The 20,862-nt window shown below is 47.2% G+C and overlaps 1 gene segment (V, D, J or C); it reads left to right on the forward strand.

Annotated features, from left to right (window-relative positions):
• The first annotated feature begins 829 nt into the window (after positions 1–829).
• On the forward strand, positions 830–19,742 carry LOC139269180 (immunoglobulin kappa variable 3-15-like). The segment is given in 3 exon segments: positions 830–878; positions 1,058–1,330; positions 19,732–19,742. Coding segments are annotated over 3 exon segments (333 nt in total).
• Positions 19,743–20,862: the final 1,120 nt, after the last annotated feature.

Raw genomic sequence — 20,862 nt, forward strand, 5'->3', positions numbered from 1 at the left:
TCCTGGTCCCTATTGTGGGACCAATTGGAAGGAGCCGTTTTTCCTGGTCCCTATTGGAGGACCAGTGGGACATGGAGTCCATGGTCGACGTTGAGTGCGGACCCTTCCTGTTGTAAATGTGGGATTGTTGGCACCTGATCCCAGTAAAAACACCCTGACCCGGAGCGGGGCCATGGAAGGAGAAGCAGAGGGGAAGGGATTCGAAGATGTTCTGGGGCAGTGGGTCAGACCTTGTCCAGTCACTCCAGCTCACACTGATGGGGTGAGGATCTCCTCGCTCTGCTGGGCCTTCATGAAATGTGCTTTCTGTCCAAACCGGTCCCCACTGAGAAGAGGCCCACAGCACAGAACGGCTCTTAATTGGGAAATAAGCAGCCAGTGGACTGAGAGAGGCCAAGGGATGGCCATTGTGGGGAATAGGCCCTGACTCCAGGAGAAGGCATGGTCTGGGGTCAAGGGTTAATTGGTGGGGCAGGGCACAGGGAGATTTACTCTGCATTTCAGTGTGCTGCACCTGGGAGTCTATGGGGGAGGTACAGGGAGCGAGAGAGAGGCTGTGAATCAGAGTCAGAGAGGTGTAGAGGGAAGCTGTGAGACAGAGGGCGATGAAGGCTGAGACAGACAGACAGACAGACAGAGAGACAGAGACAGGGAGAGGGACTGCGGGAGGGAGAGAAGAGGAGGAAGTGAAATGTGCTGACGTTGCTTTCTCTGGGTGAAGACATTTACATAATGGGCAGTGAGGCTCTCACAGGCTGCAGGTTTATAAAGCAGAGCCCAGTGAAGGGCAGTTTATCAGTAAGCAGGCACAGAGACAGGAGCAGACACCATGATTTCACCCATCCAGCTGATCTGGCCTCTGGCATTCTGCGTCACAGGTACCAATCTCTCTCCTTCCACGTTTAATATCTCCCTGCTGTCGATTCTTTCCAACTCTACTGACCAGTGATTGAAGGGCAAATGCTGACACTAGAGGAGAGTTCAGTGTCTCGAGCAATCTCTCATTTTACAGCGTCTTTCTATGACAGTGCTTACTTCACTTTCTTTCCCATTTCAGGTATCAGTGGGGACATCATCATGACCCAGTCTCCCCCGGTGCTGTCAGTGAGTGAGGGACAGACTGCAAAGATCACCTGTCCTGCCAGTGCATACATTGGTGCTGCCCTTGCTTGGTACCAGCAGAAAGCCGGGCAGAAACCCTCTCTGCTGATCTATGCGGCAACATCTCGTTTCACTGGAACCTCCAATCGCTTCACCGGCAGTTACCAGTCCAACACGTTCACCCTGAGCATCAGCAACGTGCAGAGCGAGGATGTCGCAGTCTATTACTGTCAGCAACATAACAGCTACCCTCTACACTGTGATACACAGCCGTACAAAAACCTCAATATACACAGCCCCACCTCCTGTACTGACTCACCCCACAGTTATATATAATATATAATAATGGACACACAGCCCCACCTCCTGTACGGTTTTACACATGACTGACACACAGCTCGATGGGAGTGAAGGCAGGAATATTCAGCTGGAAGCTGCAGTGAATTGGGAAAGGATGGAGTGGGTCAGAGAGGAGTTAGGGCTGTGTCTTCATCACTGACAATCTCACAGCTCTACTCTGTACATTCAGACAGCACGGAGACACTGGGTGGTCCCTGTGTCCTCAATCCAAATAATCTCACAAACCCCCCACTATTGAGAGGGCCACAACTTATAAAACCCAAAGCATAAACATGATAGGACAGTGAACAAGTGAAATGTTCGTGCTCTTTCCCTGCCCACCCCACACTCCAGGCCCTGCGGTGCCCAGCCGTCGCAGAGGCCTCAGGCCTACCCTAGGCTCTGTCCCCATGGCCAGCTGGATGTGGACAAAGCATCTGAAGGGAGGGAGACAGGCAGACAGTGCAATCACCCCATGGGCCCTGTGAATGGCCACCTTGGCCCGATCCAGGAGCAGGCCCACGGGGAGGCCCTCCGACCTGTCCGATTCCCCTACACCGGGTGACCAGGCCCAGGAGCGTGGGACTGAAGTGGAGCCAGAAATCGAGGAGCAGCCCCTTCAAATAGTGGAAGAGGGGCTGCATCCTCTCACACTCCACGCACACACGGGTCACGGACTGAGGAAACAGGTTTCTAAAGCCCCTGAAACTCGTTATTTTATAATGATCCCCGAGGAAGGCCTGTGTCAGCAACACAAACATCTCGCTTGCAGACGGAGCCCGTTGTTCAAGGGGCACAAAGAGGTGAGCCCTGTGTGACGGGGACTTTCATTCTCCAGCAATTCCGTGGCCCCAGGGTTACCGTCTGATGGGGCGGGAAGGGCAGCTGGGAGATTTGTCCCAAACACGTCGGATCCCCAACTCTCCCGGGCACTGTCACAGGCAACTCGTCACAGAGAGAGAGGGAGGGAGTGAGTGAGGGACAGGGAAAGAGAGTGAGTGAGGGACGGAGTGAGGCAGAGTGAGTGAGTGAGTGAGGGAGGTGGAGGGGGAGAGGGAGGGAGTGAGAGAGGCAATCAGAGAGAGAAACAGAATGAGAGAGAGAGAGAAAAAGTGAGGGAGAGTGAGACGCTGAAAAAGACACAGACACACACACACAGACACAGACACAGACACTCACACACAGACAGAAAGAGGGGGAGAGAGACTGAGTGAGCCAGGGATGGAGGATATTGTACAGCAACTGCACTGGAAGCTGTCACTGTGGCTCACTTTCAGTAAAGGAACCAAGCTCAGACTGAGTAAGTAAACCCCAATGCTCCGTTATTAACACTTTAAATACTGAATCTTTCTAAGACACAAATGCTGAATATGCGAAGGTGTTAGTTTACAAATGATTACACTCGATCCTCCCGTCTTTCCCCATCTAAATCTATCAGCATAACCCTCTATTCCCTTCTCCCTCATATCCCTGTCTAGCCTCCCCTTAAATACATCGATACTATTCACTTCAATCACTCCCTGTGGTAGCCAGTTCCACATTCTCACCACTCGCTGGGTAAAGAATTTTCTCCTGAATTCCCGATTGGATTTCTTGCTGACTATCTTATATTGATGGCCTCTAGTTCTGCTCTTCCCCACAAGTGGAAACACTCTCTCTGTATCCACTCTATCAAAACCTTTCCTAATGTTAAAGACCTCTATCAGGTCACCCCTCAGCCTCAAGAGAAAAGAGCCCCAGCCTGTTCATCCTTTCCTGATATTTACACCCTCGCATTTCTGGTCCCATCCTTGTAAACCTTCTCTGCACCCTCTCCAGTGCCTGTGTATGGGTTATATAATATGGTGGGGAGCTGCGGTGAATGAAAGGGTTAATTGAAGAGTGCTGTGTATGACAGGGAGCCCGGCTGTATTCCTTTACCCACACTCCCCCTTCACCCAGCAAAGTATAAGTAACGAACTGTTACCCACCGTGTGGAGGAGATCTGGACGTTGGCACACTGCGGTCCCATCCCTGCACCATCCCCGGAAATCGCTCCCGAGCCTCCTGCCTGTCTCAGTGTGACAGACACGGTGTGTGAGACACGGGCAGAGTGTGGGTGTGAGTGAGTGAGCTCGCTGGGGGCAGTCTGTGCTCCTGTCACAGTCTCTGATATAACTGAGCTCAGCCTCAGCACACTGACACTCCCGAGGTCCCGCCTCCCCCAGCTCCAACTCTGATCTGTCCAGCCCCCGCTCACCTCCTGTCCAACTTCTGATCACAAACAGGGGCAGCAGGGCTCGCAATCCGGCGGCTGCAGTGCTCCAGGGTTGTGGGGAGACTCTCAGTTGCTGTTTCTGTGGCTCGAGTTCAGGCCGATATTTATCCCTCAACCTACATCGCTTAAACATAAAAACATAGAAAATAGGAGCAGTAGTAGGCCATTCAGCCCTTCGAGTCTGCACCGCCATTCAATATAATCATGGCTGTTCCTCTATCTCAACACCATATTCCCGCTTTTTCCCCATACCCCTTGATGCCTTTTTGTTTCTAGAAATCCATCTATCTGCCTCTTAAATATATTCAGTGACTTGGCCTCCACAGCCTTCTGTGGTAGAGAATTCCACAGGTTCACCACCCTCTGAGTGAAAACATTTCTCCTCATCTCATTTGTAAATTTCATACCTCGTATCCTGAGACTGTGACTCCTTGTTCTCGACTTCCCAGCCTGGGAAAATTTCCTCCCCACATCCAGTCTGTCCAAACCAGTCAGAATTTTATACGTTTCAATGAGATCATCTCTCACTCTTCTAAACTCTAGTGTATACAGGCCTAATCGACCCAATCTCTCGTCATACGACAGTCCTGTCCATCCCAGGAATCAATCTGGTGAACCTTCGCTGCACTCCGTCTATGGCAAGTATATCCTTTCTTAGGTAAGTAGACCAAAACTGTACACAATACTCCAGGTGCGGTATCACCAAGGCCCTGTCGTAAGACATCCTTGCTCCTGTGCTCAAAATCCTCTTGCAATGAAGGCCAACATACTATTTGCCTTCTTAACTGCTTGCTGCACCTGTATGTTTGCTTTCACTGACTGGTGTACAAGGACGCCTAGGTCCCTCTGTCCATCGACACTTCCCAAGCTATCACCATTTAAATAATACTTTGTCCTTATGTTTTTCCTACCAAAGTGAGTAACTTCACATTTATCCACAATATGTTACATCTGCCATGTGTTTGCTCACTCACTCAACCTATCTAAATTGCCTTGCAGTGTCTTTGCATCCTCCTCACAACTCACAATCCCACCTAATTTTGTGTCGTCAGCAGACTTGGAAATATAACATTTGGTTCCCTCATCCAAATCATTTATATATATTATATATATATATATTGTAATAGCTGGGGCCCAAGCACTGATCCCTGTGGTACCCCACTCGTCACTGCCCGCCACCCTGAAACACACCCATTTATTCCGACTGTTTCCTGTCAGTTAACCAATTTTCAATCCATGCCAATACATTACCCCCAATCCTATGTGCTTTAATTTTGCACACTAACCTCTTATGTGGGATTTTTATCAAAGGGCTTCTGAAAATCCAAATACATTACATCCATTGGTTATCCCTTATCTATTCTGTCAGTTGCATCCTCCAAAAACTCCAGTAGATTTGTCAAACGTGAATTTCCTTTCATAAATCCATGTTGACTTTGTTTAATCCCGTTGATATTATCTAAGTGTGCCGTTATCACATCCTTTATAATAGACTCTAGCATTTTCCCTACTACTGATGTCAGGATAACCGGTCTGTAATTCCCCGTTTTCTCTCTCCCTCCTTTTTTTAAATAGTGGGGTTACATTTGCCACCCTACAATCTGCAGGAACTGTTCCATAATCTATAGAATTTTGAAAGATGACAACCAATGCATCTACTATTTCCATGGCTACCTCTTTTTTAGTATTCTGGGATGCAGATCATCAGGCCCTGGGGATTTATCGGCCTTCAGTCCCATTAGTTTCTCCAGCTCTATTTTGTTATGAACAATCGTTTCCTTTAATTCCTCTTGCTCACTAGACCTTAGGTTCCCGAGCATTTCTTGGACGTTATTTGTGTCCTCTTCCATGAAGAGGTCATTCAACCCATTGCCATGTGTGGGAGCTTGCTGTGCACAAATTGGTTGCCGTGTTTCCCACATTACAACAGTGACTACACTTAAAAATGTACTTCATTGGCTGTGAAGCACTTTGGGATCTCCTCAGGTGTGAAAGGTGCTATATAATTGCAGGTCTTTCTTTAATTTGGCTTTTCTTTTTATTATCTGGGACTCGCACAAATCCCCTGCTGATTAAACCTGGACCCAGCAGAAAATCCCCAGAACACGGACTAATGTTCCATAAGAAGATTAGGAGCAGGAGGAGGCCATTCGGCCCCTCGAGCCTCCTCCGCCATTCAATAAGATCATGGCTGATCATTCCCTCAGTACCCCTTTCCTGCTTTCTCTCCATACCCCTTGATCCCCTTAGCCGTAAGGGCCATATCTAACTCCCTCTTGAATATATCTAATGAACTGGCATCAACAAATCTCTGCGGCAGGGAATTCCACAGGTTAACAACTCTCTGAGTGAAGAAGTTTCTCCTCAGTGCGGTCCTAAATGGCCTACCCCTTATCCTAAGACTGTGTCCCCTTGTTCTGGACTTCCCCAACATCAGGAACATTCTTCCTGCATCTATCCTGTCCAGTACCGTCAGAATTTAACATTTTTTGTGAGATTCCCTCTCATCCTTCTAAACTCCAGTGAATAAAAGCCCAGTTGATCCAGTCTCTCCTCATATGACAGCCCAGCCATCCCTTGAATCAGTCTGGTGAACCTTCGCTGCACTCTGTCAATAGCAAGAACATCCTTCCTCAGACTAGGAGACCAAGACTGAACACAATATTCCAGGTGAGGTCTCACTAAGGCCCTGTACAGCTGCATTAAGACCTCTCTGCTTCTATATTCAAATCCCCAAGCTATGAAGGCCAACATACCACTTGCCTTCTTTACCGCTTGCTTTACCCGCATGCTGACTTTCAGTGACTGATGAACCATGACACCCAGGTCTCATTGCAACTCACCTTTTCCTAGTTTGCTGCCATTCAGATAATATTCCGACTTCGTGTTTTTGCCTCCAAATTGGATAACCTCACATTTATCCACATTATACTGCATCTGCCATGTATTTGCCCACTCACCTAACCTGTCCAAGTCACCCTGCTGCCTTTTAGCGTCCTCCTCACAGCTCACACCGCCACCCAGTTTAGTGTCATCCACAAACTTGGAGATATTACACTCTATTCCTTCATCTAATTCATTAATGTACATTGTAAAGAGCTGGGGTCCCAGCACTGAGCCCTGCGGCACTCCACTAGTCACTGCCTGCCATTCTGAAAAGGACCCGTTTATCCTGACTCCCTGCTTCCTGTCTGCCAACCAGTTCCCTATCCACGTCAGTATATTACCCCCAATACCATGTGCTTTGATTTTGCACACCAATCCCTTGTGTGGGACCTTGTCAAAAGACTTTTGAAAGTCCAAATACACCACATCCACTGGTTCTCCCTTGTCCACTCTGCTAGTTACATCCTTGAAAAATTCCAGAAGATTCGTCAAGCATGATTTCCCTTTCATAAATCCATGCTGACTTGGTCTGATCCTGTCACTGCTTTCCAAATGCGCTGCGATTTGATCCTTAATGATTGATTCCAACATTTTCCCCACTACTGATGTAGGGCTAATGGGTCTATAATTACTCATTTTCTCTTTCCCTCCTTTTTAAAAAAAGTGGTGTTACATTAGCTACCCTCCAGTCCATAGGAACTGATCCAGAGTCGATAGACTGTTGGAAAATGATCACCAATGCATCCACTATTTCTAGGGCCACTTCCTTGAGTACTCTGGGATGCAGACTATCAGGCCCCTGGAATTTATCGGCCTTCAATCCCATCAATTTCCCTAATACAATTTCCCACCTAATAAGGATATCCTTCAGTTCCTCCTTCACACTAGACCCAGTGTCTCCTAGTAACTTCGGAAGGTTATTTGTATATTCCTTCATGAAGACAGAACCGCGGAGGGGAGGGTTCTCAGGGGACCAGGGTGGGGGGTGGCGGTCGCTGAGTGGGCTCGGGGACCAGGGCACCAGCCAGTTTCCACTCTGCACACACTCTGCTCCCTCTGTGTCTCAGTCCAGTGTTGCAGTGAGGAGTTTAGGATCTGAGGCTCAGGCTGGTTCTCCGGCACCAACAGCGCCCTGTTGGGTAAGGGTATTAAAGGTTAAGAACATAAGAAATAGGAGCAGTAGTAGGCCACCTGAGCCCTCGAGTCTGCTCCGCCATTTAATAAGATCATGGCTGATCTGATCTTGGACACAGCTCCACTTCCCTGCCCGCTTCCCATAACCCTTTATTCCCTTATCGCTCAAAAATCTGTCTATCTCCACCTTAAATATAATCAATGACCCAGCCTACACAGCTCTCTAGGGCAGAGATTTCCACAGATTTACAAGCCTCTGAGAGAAGAAATTCCTCCTCAACTCAGTTTTAAATGGACGGCCCCTTATTCTGAGACTATGATCCCTAGTACTAGTTTCCCCTATGTGTGTAAATATCCTCACTGCATCCAACTTGTCGCCCCCTCATTATCTTATATGTTTCGATAAAATCACCTCTCATTCTTCTGAACTCCAATGGTTATAGGCCTAACCTACTCAACCTATCCTCATAAGTCAATCCTCTCATCTTCAGAATCAATGCAGTGAAACTTCTCTGAACTGCTGCCAATGCAAGTATATCCTTTCTGAAGTATGGATACCAAAACTGTACACAGTACTCCAGGTGTGGCCTCACCAATACCCTGTATAGATGCAGCAGGATTTCTCTGCTTTTATACTCTATCCCCCTTGCAATTAAAGCCAACATTTCATTTGCCTTCCTGATTATTGCTGTAACCGCATACTAACTTTTTGTGTTTCATGCACAAGGTCCCCTTTGCAATTTTTCTCCATTTGAAAATTAATTTGCTTTCCTCTTCATTCTGCCAAAGTGGAAAACCTCACATTTTCCCACATTACACTCCATCTGCCAAATTTGTGCCCATTCACTTAGCTGGTCTATATCCCTTTGCAGACTATTTGTGTCCTCCTCACAATTTGCTTTGCCACCCATCTTTGTCTTATAGGGTGATTATTTTTCATTCTACTCTGATACTTAGAAATTGACTGAAGACATACAATCGCCCTTCCTGGCTGTATCTATTGTAGGTTTGTGGTCGTTGGTTCTGTGACCAGTTGATCTTCTTTTGGCCATTCTCTGCAGTGTTGTTCCCTCCATGTACGTTCCGTACTACATGTCCTTCTGTCCATTCATCTGTTGTTCTTTCGACCTGTGTCCATCTGTACATGTGTCCTTCTATTTCTTCTGTGTGCTTCTTCTTCCATCTGTTCCTGTCCTTCTTCCGTATTCTGCAGAGCTGCTTCTAGCTCGCATATTTATATCCAGGTTATGACTGATCTCCCGTCACTGCGGTTTCTGATAAAGTGTTTGCATCGATACACTGTTTTGTGGTCCCCTTGGTTGATTGACTGCAATAATGGACTCATCTGTTTTCCCATTTGCACACTGAGTCTGTAAGGCTCAAGTTGATTTCTCATCTTCACACCTCATCACAAAAGATGTGCACCTAATGTGGTTCCTTTGTTGTTTGGTCTTTTTACAGACTTGGTGTCTCCAGTGAGCTTGTTTTCCCCACCCTGGTCAATCAAGTTCAGGGCCTCATGTAACAATTCCTTTCTTGTTATGCATGGAGTCAGTTTTGTTCCCTGACCAAGAATGCCCTTAATTGTCCAGGCTTAATTCCAAAAGCTTGTATTAATCTTTAGTTCATGGTCTCCTTCTGTGCTTTTCTGAAGATTAGTAAGCTTACACTCCCTCCTTTAATGTTTCGCTGATATGAAACTAGAGACATTACTTGTGGAGTTATTTTTCCATGAGCTCTATTTGGGTGTATTACAGTCTCAGTCAAAAACTTCAGATTACATTCCTGTTTTACATCAAAAAACAGTACTTTTTCCTGACAAACCAACACTTGTACAACAAAAATGTTCGGCCTTGATCTGACTTCAGTTTTATATACAAACACTTTGGCTTTGGTTCATCTAAACAACCCTTCAACATTCCCTTCCTTTGTATTCTGTTTTAACTTACAGGATAAGATAAATAGTTACACCAAAGAACCAACAATACAATGGCTAGTGCATGAGACACAATTAGAACCCAGGAGAGAATCTGAATATTGAATCCCAAATCCCATTTTGGAACAGCCATTATTTCCTCAATTTCCTCCCTTACTTTTTCATTTGTTTGGTGTAATGTGTAATAGTCTTTGTTGGATAGCTCAATGTCCTTCTTTGCATCATCAGCAAATTTGACGACATTACACTCGGTCCCTTCATCTAAGTCATTAATGTAGATTGTAAATAATTGAGGCCCCAGCACCGATCCCTGCGGCACCCCATTAGTTACCGTTTGCCAATGGGAAAGTGAACCATTTATCCTGACTCTCTGTTTTTTGTTAGTTAGCAATCTTCTATCCATGCTAATATATTACCCCCAACCCCGTGAACTTTTATCTTGTGCTTTTTATGTGGCACCTTATCGAATGCCTTCTGGAAATCCAAATACACCACATCTACTGGTTCCCCTTTATCCACCCTGCTCGTTACATCCTCAAAGAATTCCAGCAAATTTGTCAAACGTGATTTCCCTTTCATAAAACTGTGCTGACTCTGCTTGATTGAACTATGCTTTTCCAAATGTCCTGCTACTGCTTCCTTAATAATGGACTCCAGCATTTTCCCAACCACAGATGTTAGGCGAACTGGTCTATAGATTCCTGCTTTCTGTCTGCCTCATTTTTTAAATAGGGGCGTTGCATTTGCTGTGCGTGCTTTGGAGAGGGCGTTAAAAGGAGCGGTGACATCCAGAATACCAGATTTTGCCTCAATTCAACAACAACTTGTATTTATATAGCGCCTTTAACGTAGTGAAACGTCCCAAGGCACTTCCCAGGAGTATTATGAGATACAAATTTGATACCGAGTCACATAAGAAGAAATTAGTGTAGGTGACCCAAGAGGTATGTTGTAAGGAGCGTCTTGAAGGTGGAAAGAGAGGTCGAGAGACGGAGAGGTTTAGGGAGGGATTCCAGAGCTTGGGGTCTCGGCAACAGAAGGCACGGCCACCAATGGTTGAGCGATTATACTCAGGAGGGCAGAATTGGAGGAGCGCAGACATCTCGGGGGGTTGTGGGGCTGGAGGTGATTATAGTGATAGGGAGGGGCGAGGCCATGGAGGGATTTGAAAACAAGGATGATAATTTTTTAAAAAGAGGCGCTGCTTAATAGGCAGCCGATATCAGTCTCTACTTCCCCGCCCGCCTCCCCTCACCGAGCCATTCTCACCACCCCCCACCTCCAGCCGCTCCCCTGCCTTCCTCCCTCACTTCCGCCCTCCTCACACCACATCCCTCACCCTCCCTCCCCCCATCCCAACTCACCCCTCACTCCCTCCCAAACTCCCGACCTCACATGCCCCTCCCCCCTTCCATCCCCTCTGCCCCTCCCGAACCGGAGTAGACCATTCGGTCCCGAGAGCCTGCTCCGCCATTCAATGAGATCATGGCTGATCATCTACCGCAACTCAACTTTCCTGCACTGTCCCCATATCCCTTGATTCTCTTTGTATCCAAAAATCTATCGATCTCCGTCTTGAATATACTCAAAGACCGAGCCTCCACAGCCCTCTGGGGCAGAGAATTACAGAGATTCAACACCCTCTGAGTGAAGAGGTTTCTCCTCATCTCAGACCTAAATAGCCGACCTCTTATTCTGAGCCTGTGACACCTGGTTATAGACTCCCCAGCCAGAGGAAACATGCTCCCTGCATCTACCCTGTCAAGCCCTGTCAGAATCTTATATGTTTCAATGAGATCCCCTCTCATTCTTCTAAACTCTGGAGAGTATAGGCCTTGGAACTTGCGAAACCAAGGCGGGTAGATGGAGTTCAGATACAGATGAGCCATGATCTGATTGAATGGGGAACAGGCTCGAGGGGCTGAATGGCCTCCTCCTGTTCATTGTGTCCAGCAGCAGCTGTGTACCTCTCCGCAACCTCAACTTGACTTTTATCAGTCGCATCAGAGCCTTGATTCCCTCACCAGGGGGCTAGTGTTTCCAGATCAATGTCCAGCTGATCGATGCCATGAGTCAGACTCAGTGAGTGCTGTCAGTGGATGGAAAGGCTGCTCTAACTGCAGTCTTGTTCTAATGCATTTGGGGAGGGGCAACAAGGCAAGGGAATGCACAATAAATGGGAGGGTACTGAGAGGGGTGGAGGAACGGAGGGACTTTGGAGTGCATGTCCACAGATCCCTGAAGGTAGCAGGCCAGGTCGATAAGGTGGTTAAAAAGTCATTCACAATACTTGCCTTTATTAGCCGAGGCCTAGAATAGAAGAGCAGGGAGGTTCTGCTTGAACTGTACAAAACACTAGTTAGGCCACAGCTAGAGTACTGCGTGCAGTTCTGGTCACCACATTACAGGAAAGATGTGATTACACGAGAGAGGGTACAGAGGAGATTCACGAGGATGTTGCCGGGACTGGAGAATTTTAGCTATGAGGAAAGATTGTATCTGCTGGGGGTGTTTTCTCACCACATTTTAAAAAGTACTTGGATGTGCACTTGAAGTGCAATAACCCACAGGGCTACGGACCCAGAGGTGGAAAGTGGGATTAGGCTGGGTAGCTCTTTGTTGGCCGGCGCAGACACGATGGGCCGAAATGGCCTCCTTCCGTGCTATAATTTTCTGTGATTCCATGATTGTGCTGGTGGTGTTAACCACTTTAAAAGTCACAGCATACATTTTATTAAAACTATTCCCATCCCCGGTTTCTCCGCTGCCAATAGTTGGATCAATTGATGCTGTAGTGCCCCCTTGTGGTATATCTATATGGGCTCCACCGAAACCCCTGCTTTCAACCCTTGAACCCACATTGCCTACGCTAGCTGGAACCCCGCTCCTTAATCACAGCATCTCACAGCACAGAGGGAGGCCATTCAGCCCATCAAACCCATGCTGGCTCTTTGAAAGCTATGGACTACTATGGCCTGGACTAATGATCCAGAGACACGAGTTCAAATCCCACCACGGCAGCTGGGGAATTTAATTCAGTTAATTAAATAAATCTGGAATAAAAAGCTAGTGTCAGTAATGGTGACCACGAAACTGCCGGATTGTTGTAAACACCCATCTACCTGGCCTGCTACCTTCAGGGATATGTGCACATGCATACCCAGGTCCCTTTGTTCCTCAAAAATCCTCAGTGTCCTACAATTTAATCTGTATTGCCTTGCCTTGTTATCCTTCCCCAAAAGCATTACCTCAGACTTCTCTGGATTAAATCCCATTTGCCACTGTTCTGCCCACCTGACAATTTCATTGTTATCTTCTAGCAGTCTCCAGCTTTCTTCTTCATTATCAACAACACAGTCAATTTTAGAATCGTCTGCAAACTTCTTCATCATACCCCCTACATTCAAGTATAAATCATTGATATATACCACAAAAAGCAAGGGACCTAGTACTGAGCCCTGCAGAACCCCAATGGAAACAGCCTTCCAGTCACAAAAACACCCATCAACCATTACCCTTTGCTTCCTGCCTCTGAGCCAACTTTGGATCCAACTTACCACTTTGCCCTGGATCCCATGGACTTTTACTTTCGTGACCAGTCTGCCATGTGAGACCTTATCAAATGTCTTGCTAAAATCCATATACAGTACATCAAACGTGCTAACCTCATCGACCCTCCTTATTTCTTCCTCCATTAATTCAATTAAGTTAGCCAGACATGATCTTCCCTCAACAAATCCATGCTGACTGTCCTTGATTAACCCGTCTATCTAAATGAAGATTTATCCTGTCTCTCAGGACTTTTTCTAATAATTTTCCCACCAGCGGGGTTCGGCTGACTGGCCTGCAATGTACGTAGTTAATGTAACACCACTTTTTAAAAAGGGAGGGAGAGATGAAAACGGGTAATTATAGACCAGTTAGACTGACATCAGTAGTGGGGAAAATGTTGGAATCATTTATTAAGGATGAAATAACAGCGCATTTGGAAAGCAGTGACAGGATCGGTCCAAGTCAGCATGGATTTGTGAAAGGGAAATCATGCTTGACAAATCTTCTGGAATATTTTTAGGATGTAACTATTAGAGTGGACAAGGGAGAACCAGTGGATGTGGTGTATTTGGACTTTCAAAAGGCTTTTGACAAGGTCCCGCACAAGAGATTGTTGTGCAAAATCAAAGCACATGGTATTGGCGGTAATGTGCTGATGTGGATAGAGAACTGGTTGGCAGACAGGAAGCATAGAGTTGGGATAAATGGGTCCTTTTCAGAATGGCAGACAGTGACTAGTGGAGTGCCGCAGGGCTCAGTGCTGGGACGCCAGCTCTTTACAATATACATTAATGATTTAGATGAAGGTATTGAGTGTAATATCTCCAAGTTTGTAGATGATACTAAACTGGGTAGCGGTGTGAGCTGTGAGGAGGACGCTAAGAGGCAGCAGGGTGATTTGGATAGGTTCGGTGAGTGGGCAAATGCATGGCAGATGCAGTATAATGTGGATAAATGTGAGGTTATCCAATTTGGGGGCAAAAACACAAAGGCAGAATATTATCTCAATGGTGACAGATGAGGAAAAGGGGAGTTGCAACGAGACCTGGCTGTCATGGTTCATCAGTCATTGAAAGTTGGCATGTAGGTACAGCAGGCAGTGAAGAAAGCCATTGGTATGTTGGCCTTCATAGCTAGGGGGTTTGAGTATAGGAGCAGGGAGGTCTTACTGCAGTTGTACAGGCCTCAGCTGGAATATTGTGTTCAGTTTTGGTCTCCTAATCTGAGGAAGGATGTCCTTTCTATTGAGGGAGTGCAGCGAAGGTTCACCAGACTGATTCCCGGGATGGCTGGACTGCCATATGAGGAGATACTGGATCAACTAGGTCTTTATACACTGGAATTTATAAGGATGAGAGGGGATCTCATAGAAACATATAAGATTCTGACGGGACTGGACAAGTTAGATGCGGGAAGAATGTTCCCGATGTTGGGAAGTCTAGAAGCAGGGGACATAGTCTGAGGATAAGAGGTGAGCCATTTTGCACTGAGATGAGGAGAATCTTCTTCACTCAGAGATTTGTTAACCTGTGGAATTCCCTGCCGCAGGGAGTTGTTGATGTCAGTTCATGGATATGTTCAAAGGGAGTTAGATTTGGTCCTTACGGCTAAAGGGATCAAGGGGTATGGAGAGAAAGCAGGAAAGGGGTACTGAGGGAATGATTCGTTATAATCTTATTGAATGGCGGTGCAGGCTCGAAGGGCCGAATGGCCTGCTCCTGCACATATTTTCTGTGTTTCTATTTTTCTTTGTAATTAACTGGTCTATCCCTTTCTCCCTTTTTAAAAAAAGGTACAACATTAGCTATCCTCCAGTCCTCTGGCACCACACCTGTATCCCGAGAATTGGAAAATGATGGTCAGAGCCTCTGGTATTTCCTTTTTGCTTCTCTTAATAGCCTGGGATACATTTCATCCAGGCCTGGGGATTTATCCACTTTCAAATCTCGGAAACCCCTTAATACTTCCACTCTCACTATCTTTACTTCATCTAATATTTCACACTTCTCTTCCCTGATTGCAATATCTGCATCGACCCTCTCTTTTGTGAAAACAGACGCAAAGTATTCATTAAGAACCATACCGACATCTTACATCTCCACACACAGATTACCTTTATGGTCTTTAATAGGCACTACTCTTTCTGTAATTATCCTCTTGCTCTTAATGTATTTATAAAACATCTTTGGGTTTTCCTTGATTTTACTTGCCAAGATGTTTTCATGCTCTCTCTTTGCTTTCCTAATTTCCTTTTTAATTGCACCCCTGCACTTTCTATACTCCTCTAAAGTTCCTGCAGTATTGAGCCCTCGGTATCTGTCATAAGCCTCCCTTTTTTACTTTATCCTACACTGTATTTCCCTTGACATTCAGGGCCACTAGATTTGTTAGTCCCACCCTTTTTCTTTAAGGGAACAGACTTACTCTGAACCCACAGGATTTCCCCCTTGAATGCCTCCCACTGCTCTGACACTGATTTACCTTCAAGTAGCCGTTTCCAGTCCACTTTGGCTAAATCTCATCTCAGCTCAGCTAAATTGGCTTTTCCCCAATTGAGAACGTTTATTGCTGGTCTATATTTGTCCTTTTCTATAACTATTCGACATCTAACTGAATTATGATCACTGGCACCAAAATGCTCTCCCACTGATACCCCTTCCACCTGCCCCTCTTCATTCCCCAAAACCAAGTCCAGAACCGTCCCCTCCCTTTTTGGGCTTGTTACAAACTGGCTAAAAAATGTTCTGCTGAAGGCATTTTAGGAATTCCACACCCTCTATACCTTTCACACTAATTTTATCCCAGTTAATTTTAGGGTAGTTGAAATTCCCTCCTATTACTGCCCTATAGTTTTTGCACTTGTCAGAAATGTGCCAACATATTTGCTCTTCTCTCTCCCTCTGACTGTTTGGGGTCTATAGTACACTCCCAGCAGTGTGATTACCCTTTTTTCGTTCTTCAATTCGACCTATATGGCCTCATTCGATGATCCTTCCGACATATCATCCCTCCTCACAGCTGTAATTGTTTCTTGCAGTTGTTTCAGAACTGCGATCCCCTACTTTTTTATCCCCCTCTCTATGCGTCTGAAAACCCTGTAACCACGAATGTTGAGCTGCCATACCTGCCCTTCTTTCAGCCATGTCTCAGTAATAGCTATAATATAGTACTCCCAAATGTTTATCTGTGCTCTCAGCTCATCTGCCTTATTCCCTATACTCCTTGCATTGAAGTACATACCATTTAGCACCGCCAAACTGCCTTGCAGTCTATTTTCTAAGCTTTGTTTCCTCTGTCTCCCAAATTCACTTTCTACTTTCTAATTCCAGCTTTGTTTCTCGCCCGACTGAATCTATTCTATGGTTCCCATCCCCCTGCCAAGCTAGTTTAAACCCTCCCCAACCACACTAGCAAATGCTGCCATGAGGATTTTGGTCCCAGCTCTGTTGAGGTGCAACCCATTCGGCTTGTACAGGTCCTACCTCCCCCAGAAACGGTCCCAGTGCCTCAGGAAACTAAAGCCCTGCCTCCTGCACCATCTCTCCAGCCACGCATTCATCTGCTCTATCCTCCTATTTCTGTACTCACTAGCACGTGGCACCGGGAGTAATCCGGAGATTACTACATTTGAGGTCTTGCTTTTTAATCTCGCTCCTAGCTCCCAAAACTCTGCCTGTAGGACCTCATCCCTCTTTCTACCTACGTCATTGGTACTGATATGGACCACAACCTCTGGCTGTTCACCCTCCCCCCTCAGAATGTACTGCAGCCACTCAGTGTCATCCTTGACCCTGGCACGAGGCAGGCAACATACCATCCTGGAGTCACGCCTGCGGCCGCAGAAATGCCTGTCTGTTCCCCTAACTATCGAATCCCCTACCACTATTGCTCTTCCACTCTTCTTCCTCCCCCCTGTGCAGCTGAGCCACCCGTGGTGCCGTGGACTTGGCTCTGGCTGCACTTCCTAGAGGCACCATCGCCCCCACCAGTACTCAGAACAGAATACTGGTTGGAGAGCGAGATGGACTCAGGGGACTCCTGCACTACCTGCCTGGACCTCCTCTTCTGTCTGGTGGTCACCCATTCCCTCTCTGCCTGCACACTCTTAAGCTGCGGGGTGACCACCTCTAGAAACGTGCTATCCACGAAGTTCTCAGCCTCGCGGATGCACCGTAGTGACTCCAGCCGCCGCTCAATCTCCGAAACGCGGAGCTCGAGTTGCTGTCGCTGGTGACACTTCCTTCACATGTGATCGTCCCGGCCACGAGAAGTGTCCAGGACATCCCACATGGCACAGGATGTGCTCTCCATGGGACAGAACTGCCCTGCCGTGCCTCTATTTAATAGACTGAGAACTGACAGAGCAGAAATAAAATTTAAACTAAAAAAAAAGCAGAAAATAGCCTGGCCGACATCAATCAGGCCATAATTTTTTCACCCCATCATTCCTCATCTTTCCTGATAGCTAAAATTTTCCAGTCCAGGCAACTTCTTCCTGTGTGCAATTGGTTGTAAAGCACCTTGGGACGTCCTGAGGTTGTGAAAAGCGCTATATAAATTCAAGGCTTTATTTCATTGAAGTGAGAGGGCCCTCATCCTGACCTTCGCCAATTGTCTGCGCACTCTGACCTTCCAGGAGGTCATGGGATCATTGGGAGCAGTGACCCTGCCTGACCCCGGTACACTGATGCTGATTGTAGCCTCACGTTTGACCTCTGGGCAGCAAGCTTTTAAATGCAATCTGGAAGCTTCTACACCGACACCCAACATGAAGCCTTGCTGAAGTGTGTTTATACAAGTGTGTCGCAATGTTCCCGGATAAAGTTCTCCCGATCTGTGTGTGATCTGAGCTTTCTCACTGCTGAGCCTGTTTCCCCTGTATCCACCCATCTACAGTTTGAGCTTCCTGCCAGTGAACAGCGTCTTAACGGGACACTCAGTCTTTACCGACTCTTACTGTTAACCATTTCAGTGCTGAATGTGTGCCAACCCTGCACTGCAGATGTTTATACAACAGTCCAATATGATTTTGAGTATCAGCCGTGGCTCAGTGCATTGCACTCTCGCCTCTGAGTCAGAAGGTTGTGGATTCAAGTCTCAATCCAGGGACTTGAGCACAAAAAACTAGGCTGACACTGCAGTGCAGTGCTGATGGAGCACTGCACTGTCGGAGGTGCCGTCTTTTGGATGAGACTTTAAACCAAGGCCCGGTCTGCCCTCTCAGGTGGATGTAATAGATCCCATGCCACTATTTCGAAGAAGAGCAGGGGAGTTCTCCCCGGTGTCCTGGTCAATATTTATCCCTCAACCAACATGACAAAAGAACAGATTATCAGGTCGTTATCACATTGCTGTTTGTGGGAGCTTGCTGTGCACAGATTGACTGCCGTGTTTCCCACATTACAACAGTGACTACACTCCAAAAGTACTTCATTGGCTGTAAAGCGCTTTGAGATGTCCACCTTACAATCAAACGCATTTCTATTTAGACTAAACTTATCAAACGAGGCAAAGAAGATTAAGAATTAGTGTTGCTAGCCTCTAATGATTAAACACCAACCAGGAGTTCATTAACCCAGCTCTCCGTTATCAGATGAGATTATCCACATACGGAGACACACACACACACACATTAATATATACCTGTTAAACATCCTTCTCCTCCCTTTCAGGTCGAGGGAAGACACCACCCACGCTGGCCCTGCTGCCCCCCTCCCCGGAGGAGGTCACGACCAAGGGCACTGCCACCCTGGTGTGCCTCGCCGATCACTTCTACCCCGATGCGGTGGAGATGGAGTGGAAGAAGGACGGGGCGACCATTTCGGCCGGGGTCCAGACCAGCGACTACCTGCGAGCTTCGGACAACACCTACAGTGTCAGCAGCCTGCTGACCCTCTCTGGCTCCGACTGGGAGTCCAATGCCAGCTTCTCCTGCAGCCTCACCCACGAGAGCCTCTCCTCTCCCCTCAGCAAGGGAGTCAGGAGAGCAGAATGTGCGTAGTGTGTCAGAGACAGTCCGGGGGAGACACAACTTTAAATAGAACAGGGGGTGAGCCGGGAGGGCAAAGGTCATTGTCAGCACTGCATTTCTACTCTCTTCCTTCTCAGGACTGGGTCAGGGAAAGCATCTGAGGGTCAGGGGGTAAGGCACATTATTGGGACAGTGTCGAGGGAGTTTTACTCTGTGTCTAACCTGTGCTGTACCTGCCCTGGGAGAGTTTCATGGGACAGTGTTGACTCGTGCTGCCAAGTAAAACCTCTCGAAGATGCTGAAGACTGTCAGCAGAGTAAAACTAATGTTAAACTGCAAAGTGCCGCTTCAGTAAGCAGACCCCCTCCCTGCTCACCCTGCTGTTACAATTCAAGGTTTTGTCCCCGTTTAAAGGGACAGGATTCTCACGGTGTGGAGAAAACCGTTTGGGTTTGGTTGGGACTTACAATCACCCCCTCACACAGCTAAGTGGTCTTGTGGATGTGTAGGTGCAGGCAATATGCTCACCCTGATTGCCCGTTGTCTTGCTTGCAGATTCTTCCTGAACGTCTCGCTCCCGGGCTTTTTCCTGGGCTTTCTTCTGAACTTTTCCTGGGATTTTCCCTGGCATTTTCCCTGGGATTTTTCCAGAACTTTCTTCCTCCTGATTTGGAGCTTGTTGCAAAGTGGCTCCTTTTCTCCCCAAGTCCCATGATCATTCCTCCCGCCAATACTGACCGATGCATTGATTCCGATGATCTGTCTGGACACCTCCCCACCCCTCGTAGCCTTTGAAATCTTTGTGAAAAATTATATTTTGTTTTCCCGTTCCCAGGCCTTGCATCTGGAGAGACAATGGGTGCTGATTACTGGATGTCTGTCGTTTCCTGAGTTGATGGCCCCCATTAGCAGGTAATGGGTTTCGATCACAAACTGATCTTGCTGAACCTGCTTATCTCCTGGAAGACAATGGACCGGCCATTTCCTGCCTTGCATCAGTTTGGGTTGGGACTGAGTCGTGACTGTGCTTTAATAATGCGAAGGCACAGTGTCTCTGAGTTACCTCTCGGGGTATTATTCCCAGGAATCACTTTAGATGGTGATGACATCAATGGGCCTGGTTTCCCTGCCACCCAGCCTGTCAGTGTGAAATGTCCGATTATGTGTGAATGCACCTCAGTGCCACCCCCACAAGCTCGCCAAACAGTACAGTTCTTTCTTGGGGATTTGGATTTAAGTTTAAAGTATTGTTAATAGAAATGGCCAGAACACTGGTGCTACTATTCCTCACCTGTCCCTCTCTACAAACCACCCACCCCCCCCAACGGGGATAATAATGGTATGCCCCCACCCCGCCCGGGACAATAATAATAATGGTATGCCCCCGCCCCCCCCCCCCCTTCCATCGGGACAATAATGTTCAACCAAGCACCACGACAGATGCGAGACTGGTGGAAGAACTTCCTTCTGACTTCGGAAACGTCTTCTCCTCCAGTCACTGAGGAGATTCTGCCGACTCCCCTCCCCCCCCTCAACAGCAGCAGGCCTTGAGATCCTCTGCTGCAAGACGTCTTGGTCCCATTACTCGGGGAGTTAAATGGGGTGTTACTACAAGGGGGTGTCAAGGTGCAGGAGGGAAGCATGGCCGCAGGTAGGGAGGGGTGGTGCAATATAGTCCTTAGTTCT

The sequence above is a fragment of the Pristiophorus japonicus genome, chromosome 8 (genome assembly GCF_044704955.1).
Source record: "Pristiophorus japonicus isolate sPriJap1 chromosome 8, sPriJap1.hap1, whole genome shotgun sequence".
Classification (NCBI taxonomy): domain Eukaryota; kingdom Metazoa; phylum Chordata; class Chondrichthyes; family Pristiophoridae; genus Pristiophorus; species Pristiophorus japonicus.